The sequence below is a fragment of the Camelina sativa genome, chromosome 14 (assembly GCF_030686135.1).
Source record: "Camelina sativa cultivar CO46 ecotype springtype chromosome 14, ASM3068613v1".
In the NCBI taxonomy this organism is placed as follows: Eukaryota; Viridiplantae; Streptophyta; class Magnoliopsida; order Brassicales; family Brassicaceae; genus Camelina; species Camelina sativa.
This window is the reverse complement of record NC_141893.1, coordinates 25,941,082-25,948,312: the sequence shown is the minus strand read 5'-3', so window position 1 is coordinate 25,948,312 and position 7,231 is coordinate 25,941,082. Positions and strand designations below refer to the sequence as shown.

The 7,231-nt window shown below is 39.3% G+C and overlaps 1 protein-coding gene and 1 pseudogene across 1 annotated transcript; one reads left to right on the top strand and one right to left on the bottom strand.

Moving 5' to 3' along the window:
- Window positions 1–5,446, top strand: LOC104742200 (uncharacterized). Its single transcript, XM_010463171.3, has 17 exons — window positions 1–492; window positions 579–642; window positions 812–857; window positions 1,186–1,376; window positions 1,552–1,688; window positions 1,800–1,910; window positions 2,011–2,112; window positions 2,254–2,359; window positions 2,446–2,815; window positions 2,920–3,001; window positions 3,084–3,177; window positions 3,339–3,435; window positions 3,878–3,971; window positions 4,333–4,405; window positions 4,593–4,766; window positions 4,872–4,994; window positions 5,079–5,446. Exons 3-17 carry the CDS (start codon window positions 845–847, stop codon window positions 5,241–5,243), a joined length of 1,932 nt encoding a protein of 643 aa, XP_010461473.1. The 5' UTR covers window positions 1–492; window positions 579–642; window positions 812–844; the 3' UTR covers window positions 5,244–5,446.
- A 75-nt stretch (window positions 5,447–5,521) lies between these two features.
- LOC147928627 (F-box/kelch-repeat protein At4g39570 pseudogene) lies at window positions 5,522–6,640 on the bottom strand (annotated as a pseudogene).
- Between the last annotated feature and the right edge of the window lie 591 nt (window positions 6,641–7,231).

Genomic DNA, 7,231 nt, shown 5'->3' with positions numbered 1-7,231 from the left:
GAACAGAAGCAGGGGCCTGAACTACAGGAGTACCATCCTCCTCAAAGGTAGGAGAGGAGATCTTTCTAAGATTTCGAAGAGAGGATTTGAAGCGCTGAGCTTGGGTCGGGGCAATTCCCGAAGTCAAATGCTCATGAGGAGAGGATTCCGAACGGATCTGAGGTGGAGAGTTGGGAGCCTTGTCTTGAACCTTTGTCGGGTCCAAAACTTGAGTATTTGTCACCGGAGCTACCTCAGTATGGACTGGTAAACTCACGGTATCAACCAGAGACGAATTAGAAACAGCAATTGCCTCAACCCCAATTCCTAGGGTTTGAGAAGTCATTGTTGTCAGAGGGAAATTCTGAGTAGAAAAAACCGCAGGATTCACCATAGGTAGAAAATGACAGAAACAGAATGAAAGAAAGACAGACAGAAGGAGTTCTCGGCCACCGGCGTGAAACCACAAAGAAACGCAGTCGCACTAAAATTCGCCCAGGCACAGATACCTAGGTAAAGACTTTCAAATAAAAGAAGAAGCGATGGTAGCAATGTTGAGAATCCAAACAGATTATTTCGAGTCCGGTTTTTCTTCCCAGGCATTTTTGCAAAATTCCTAAACGAATATTGCAGCAAAAAAAAAAGTTTCTTCAAACAGAAAAGGTACCTTTTTTTTTTTTTTTTTTTTTTGTTCGTTTAGACACAGACACACGACGAGTAAAAACAAACAAAAGCTTGAAAATTGAACTTCCTCATCTACGTGTTGTTGTTTTGCTTCCTTTCACAAATCTCCCCAAAACGCGATCGTCTCTTCTTCTTCAATCCCCTCAAGAATCTCCAGATTTTCCCGGGGAAAAAGAAAGAAATGGACAACAATGGTAAGACTCAATTCGCTTCCGTACAATCACAGCTTTTAAATTTTGTTCTTATTATCGCAATTCTCCGTTGTTTGCTCGAGAAAATCGCCTAGGAGTTTGAGAAATTGTTGAAATTTTCCGGAGAATTGATAAATCCGTCTGCTTGTTGAGAACAAAACGGTTAAAGATTTCCATAAAACTAGCCTCGATTTTTTGTAGTTTTACTCAGGAAACGATCCTTTGGTTCCAGAAAACACAAGCTTGTGCTAATTAACCAGTGCTCGTTTGTTTAACTATTGGAAAGTGGTTAGCTTTATAGATGAAGGAATCTAAAACTGTTTTTTTGTAGGATCTCAAGAAATGACTGTGCCAGTCGAAGGGGTGGCTGGTGGAGGTACAGCGTATGGGTTTAATGATGCTGAGCCACTTAAACAATCTACTGATCCTACAGAGGTTCCTACTGCTGATCTGGTGAATGTTTGGTGTATGCCAAATACGGTTAATGTTGGTTCACAAGAAACACCTAGACCGCTAGAGCCTGTATGTGTTCTATCTGTTGCTTCATTTTCTACTATATGATTTGTAGTTAGTGGGGATAGTACAGTAGATGTCTAATTGATGTGTATATGTTACATATGCAATGATCCTTTATCGTTCTGTTTCCTATGCATTGACGCATATGTTAAATGTTGGCTTCCATGTCGTGTTTCTACAGATAAATCTTTTGGCGGCTAGGAATGAGAGAGAAAGTTTTCAGATCGCCATGCGTCCCAAAGTTTCTTGGGCTGCTTCCAGTCCTTCCGGAAGTGTTCAGGTCCAGTGCAGTGACTTATGCTCTTCAGCTGGAGATAGGTGAGCGGTTCTACCTTGTATATTTTCTATCTTTCTTTCTGAAGAGCAGGGAAACTAATGAGACTTAATAAGGCGAATGTAATATTTGGGATGGTTCCTTTGTCATGGCAGATTGGTTGTTGGCCAGTCGCTTAAGTTAAGGCGAGTGGTACCTGTCCTAGGTGTTCCTGATGCTCTAGTACCCCTTGATCTTCCTGTTTCTCAACTTAGCTTATTACCAGGGTACGGCCACTCATTTTGTCCAATATCTTAATCTGGTATGTGGAGACATTGTTGCCCTATTACGTGAGACTAACATAGCCTGGGATGCTTCCTGTTGTAGAGAAACAAGTGTGATTTGGGTCTCAATAGACGTTCCTAATGGGCAGCCTCCTGGTCAATATGAAGGAGAGATCATTGTTTCTGCAATGAAAAGTGATGGAGGGTGAGTCTTACTCTGTATACTATCTCTCTTATCTACTTTAAGATGCTAACAATACCTTGATGTCAGTGTGTTGCATGACAATGATAATTTGTTAATCATGGATCTGACACGCTGATGACCAGTGATGTGTTTGGTTTACAGCTGTTCAGGTCACTTGGGAAAGCAAGAGAAGGATCAGCTTTGTATGGAACTTAACAACTGTCTTGATATTATGGAACCAATAGAGGGGAAACCCATGGATGAAGTGGTAATTTTTCACTTTCCTTCAACTAGATTACCTCACCCTTGATAAAATATTTTTACGTGTCAAATAATCTGCAGCTTATCTTTTAGGTAGAAAGAATTAAATGTGCAAGTTCGTCATTAAGAAGAATTATCATCTCTCCATCATTTTCGGAGTTCATTTCTACAAATGGATCAACTGATATGATGGAAGAAGATGTTGTTTCAAATCTTTCCCTGCGTATCAAGCTAAGATTGACAGTTTGGGAATTTATTATTCCAGTTACTCCATCACTCCCTGCTGTTATTGGCGTCTCTGACACTGTCATCGAGGATCGTTTTGGTGTTGAACATGGAAGTGAAGAGTGGTACGAGAAACTAGATCTCCATTTTAAGTGGCTTCTTCAGTATCGGATCAGTCCATATTTTTGCAAATGGGGTGAAAGCATGCGTGTCTTGACATACACCTCACCATGGCCTGGTACTGCACAAATCTTCTTATGAATACTTTAAGCACTATCAAGCTGGTCGTTTTGCTTCACACGCTGAGCTTTCCATTGGCATTCCATTTTTTGATTTTTGCAGCCGATCATCCAAAATCTGATGAATATTTGTCGGATCCAAGGGTTGCGGCGTATGCAGTACCATATAGACAAGTTATAGCTGGGTATGCATGTGTTGTCCCACTCAAGCTTTTTTTTTAGTAGGTACCAGAAATAAGTTTCATTTGCCTGTTGATGTGCAAGCAGGGATGATTCAAGGGAAAGTTATCTGCGCAAAGAAGTTGAGATATTGAGGAGTAAACCCCATTGGAACAAAGCTTACTTTTACTTGTGGGATGAGGTATGCTTCAGTCAATTTTCGCTTTGATTATTGATAGGGCATAGTTTGCTGTGGTAACAGTAAAATTCTACGTCATTGATAGGTGTAATTGATGTTGTTTTTTAGTTGAAAATTACTTATTCACAGCTTTCTTATTACCTACCATTCAAAACATTTGGCAGCCACTAAATATGGAGCACTTCGATAACGTTCGTAAGATGGCCAGTGAAATTTATGCCTATGCCCCGGATGCTCGTGTGTTGACTACATACTACTGTGGTATGATTTTATGGAAATCACTTGTGCTAATTTATTGATTTTCTTTTCGTGGAAATCACTTGTGCTAATTTATTTTATGTTTCTTGATTTTACTTCCTGTTTTCCGCGGGGGTTTTGTTTTATTTGCTTTCATGGCTTTGTCTTCCTGTTGTAATGAGCTCCAAAAATTTTCAATGGTGAACCATAGAAATTTAGTTTGTATCAGTAGGTTGATCAGTATTCGACTCAATGTGATTATGTAGCCCATAATGTTAGCTCGTTGTGTAAGGTTAATATTTTAGCACTTCATGTTTCTGTTATGCTTCGTTACAGCGCTTGCGGATATTTTGTTCTGCGTGTTGAGGAAAATCTACGTTTATGGCAATGTAATATTGTATTAAGGTTCACAGTTCAACAATGCTTTAGCTACTTTATTAAGGTTCAAATATTACTCTTTCTGTAGGACCGGGTGATGCGCCTCTTGCTCCAACGCCCTTCGAATCTTTCGTCAAAGTTCCAAATCTTCTTCGGCCTCATACTCAGATATACTGCACAAGGTAATTGTTCATGCTGTAATGTGATAAATTGCCTCCACTTACCTTGGGTTTTGGATGTCAAGATCTTAAAACTTATCTTTAATTTGAATCTCGCGTAGGTGTGCTATGTTTATGGTGTTTTTACCTATCAAAAGACATCTGGTTCAGAATAAATTGTCTATCTTCTATCAATGAATTTTAAAAGTCACTTCTCAATATTATTGGCAAATGCGTTATGGTCTGCAGGTGTTTAGTATAGAAGGTGAATTAGTTTAAAAGATTGTCAGATGAATATGGGGAACCTAAAGAGAAATCTAATTTCAACTAGTCTCTTGTTGCTTTAATCTGCTAACTCAGTCTTAAAATATGGTTTAATATTCAGTGAGTGGGTGCTTGGTAACCGGGAAGATTTGGTAAAGGACATTCTTGAGGAATTGCACACAGAGAAGGGTGAGGTAGGCTCTCTCTGACCTTTGTCAACCCTTTCATTAACTTAGTCCGAAGTTCATTAACCACTGTTCACAGCTACTCTATGATGTGTAAGGGACTATACAAAGGTTATCGTAATGGTGTGGTCTTGTGTGCTTATATGTTTGTATTATCAATAAGTATCATAAAGAGGAATTTCTCTTGGTGGTGCAGGAATGGTGGACATACATATGCCTTGGACCTTCGGATCCTCACCCAAATTGGCACCTAGGGATGCGTGGGACACAACAACGTGCAGTGATGTGGCGCGTGTGGAAGGAAGGTGGAACCGGGTTCTTGTACTGGGGTGCAAACTGCTATGAAAAGGCCACGGTTCCAAGTGCCGAGGTTCATTGTCTGACCCATCGATCCTAATTTTCTTATGCTTGGTTTCCTTTCTAAATGTATTTTGAACTGATTGTTTCATGATGTTTATATAAACCAAATGAATAGGTAAGGTTCAGGCGTGGTCTTCCTCCTGGTGATGGAGTTCTTTACTACCCCGGTGAAGTATTCTCATCTTCATCAGAGCCCGTTGCTTCACTTAGGCTAGAGCGTCTTCTAAGTGGGTTACAGGTACAGCTGCTTTAGTTACCAACCAGATAACAATGAGGAACTGTTTCAATTGGCTTATTTGGGGGCATTAATGTAATGAATCAGGATTATGAGTACTTGAAGCTGTATGAGTCAAAATACGGAAGAGAGGAAGCAATGGGGCTATTGGAGAAGACAGGGGTGTATATGGGACCGGAGCGATACACTTTGGAACATAGACCAATCGATGTATTGCGAGGAGAAGTGTTCAATACATGTAGACCATCTTGAGTAACGACATCATTTTGTATCTATAAAAACTCTGTTAGCCGTAAGTTAGTTATATTAAAAAAAAAAAAAAAAAAAAAAAAAAAAGAACATATGAAGAAAAATCTTACGAAGTCTAGATTTGGTTGTTTTGTTTTATGATTATCTGATGTGAAAAGGGTTTATTAGTATGATAGATAATACAATAGTAGTATAGATTTGGCTTCTACGTCTGTCTTAGCTGTCTTTAGCTCATTTTCGTGTTAAGCAGTCTGCTACTGAAGCAAAGCAAAATCCAAGTTTACAACTGAGTAACAAAACGATAGAATACCCTCAATGAGTAAAAGATTGAGCCCCATTCAAGTTATGTCATTTATCAAACAATAGCACAAAGAGTATTCTCAAGTTGTGTTGAGCTGGGGACTGTAAGCACCAGGTCACGTCACTCGACCTTCCCCCAAATCTCTTTGCTCTTGTGTCTTTTAAGCGCAACCACCGCACACCAAATCATCCTGTGTCCACTATAAGGCTCATACTTGTCTCACAAAACGGCCATCTTTCCACCATAATCGGCCAATCTAACAACACGGCAGCAGCTGACAGACTCGGGTAGTCCTGTCAAACCCTTAACTTGTTTCCACAATCTCACCTTAGTGTCATACCATTCTAGTGTTCTCTCCTTATAACTGTACAAAACATTGTCTATGGCACACAACATCCAATCCTCACCCATCTCTCGTTCGACAAAGTCCAATCTACCTTCATCTGGGTCGTAAGCTAGAACCTTACCCGCCGTCATCAGATAGACCTTTCCTTCAATACATGTACTTTTGGTTGGCCAACCAACGTATTCGCGTCCCAACAAGTTGGGAAGGGGACATGGTCCCAAATTTGGGTTTTTGTGTCGAACACCTCCATCGAACGTTCTGATGTTGTGTCTTTTATGAGTTCTCGTGATACATAGATCTTTCCACAAAGATAGTAGCAGAATAAGTGTACGTCTTCTTCTCGACGTATAAGCTTGGAGCCTCGCGCCACGTGTGAGACCGACAGTCTAGGACCGAGACCCTAAATATACGGGCAGAGTCTCGATGTATCCGCCAACGTGGTAGATATCGGAACCAACCGCTGCGTGAATTGGCCATTGGGAAGGAGGAGATGATGTGATAGGGACCAAAAGATAGCCACTTGACTTATTTAGAGTTCGATCAGGACCGTTTCCCGAAGAGAGTGAACCAACAAAGGTGAGTTTCAGGAGGGAAGCATAAACACACATAGAGACAACTCTCGGTGAGGCGTAAGAGAGATCGGGCCTCGTAAAGCTCCGGTGAAGCAAGGAGAGATGGAAAGCTCTTTGAGACTAAGGACAGAGTTGGGTAGTACAATCTTGAGACGCGTACTAAGCAAGTTACTAATGCCATCTCCAACCTCTATCTATTTTAGAGCAAAAAAAAACTCTATTATAAAGTAAAATCTTATCTAACCCCACTCTATATTTTACTATAAAATAGAGAAAAATTGAGATTGCTCTATATTTAGAATAACTTTATATTTTTACTCTATTTTAGAAATGAACTTTTTGATTTATACTTTAGTCCCCCTCAAATTTGAATGTCTTTGGTTTAATATATCCTTTAACTTATTTACAAACAACAACATATACAACTTACAAACATCAACAAACTTGGATCGTATGGTAGAAAATTATGGGCGTGGAGATAATTTTTTTTTTTTTTTACAGCAACTTCAACTGTTTCTTTTGTTCGTCACTTTCTTACAATTTACAAGAGATATGAAAACGTAACAAATCCTTTAGATTCAAATAATTCATATACTTTTTCCAATGTACTTCTTCAAACCATGACTAGAATTTGATTCGGAGAAACGTAGAAGAATAAAAAAGAAAATGAAATAAATATAGAAAGCTAGCATTATTTTTCAAAACATAAATACATGTTTTAGATTAAGAATTAATAGTATTTAATTTTGTACCATTCAACTTTGCCGTCTTA

What these genes read in the sequence shown, in the direction of transcription:
- LOC104742200 (XM_010463171.3), top strand. An exon ending in CAACTTAGCTTATTACCAGG is followed by an intron (nt 1,911 to 2,010) that starts GTACGGCCACTC and finishes TTCCTGTTGTAG; the next exon opens with AGAAACAAGTGTGATTTGGG. An exon ending in TGCACACAGAGAAGGGTGAG is followed by an intron (nt 4,406 to 4,592) that starts GTAGGCTCTCTC and finishes TTGGTGGTGCAG; the next exon opens with GAATGGTGGACATACATATG.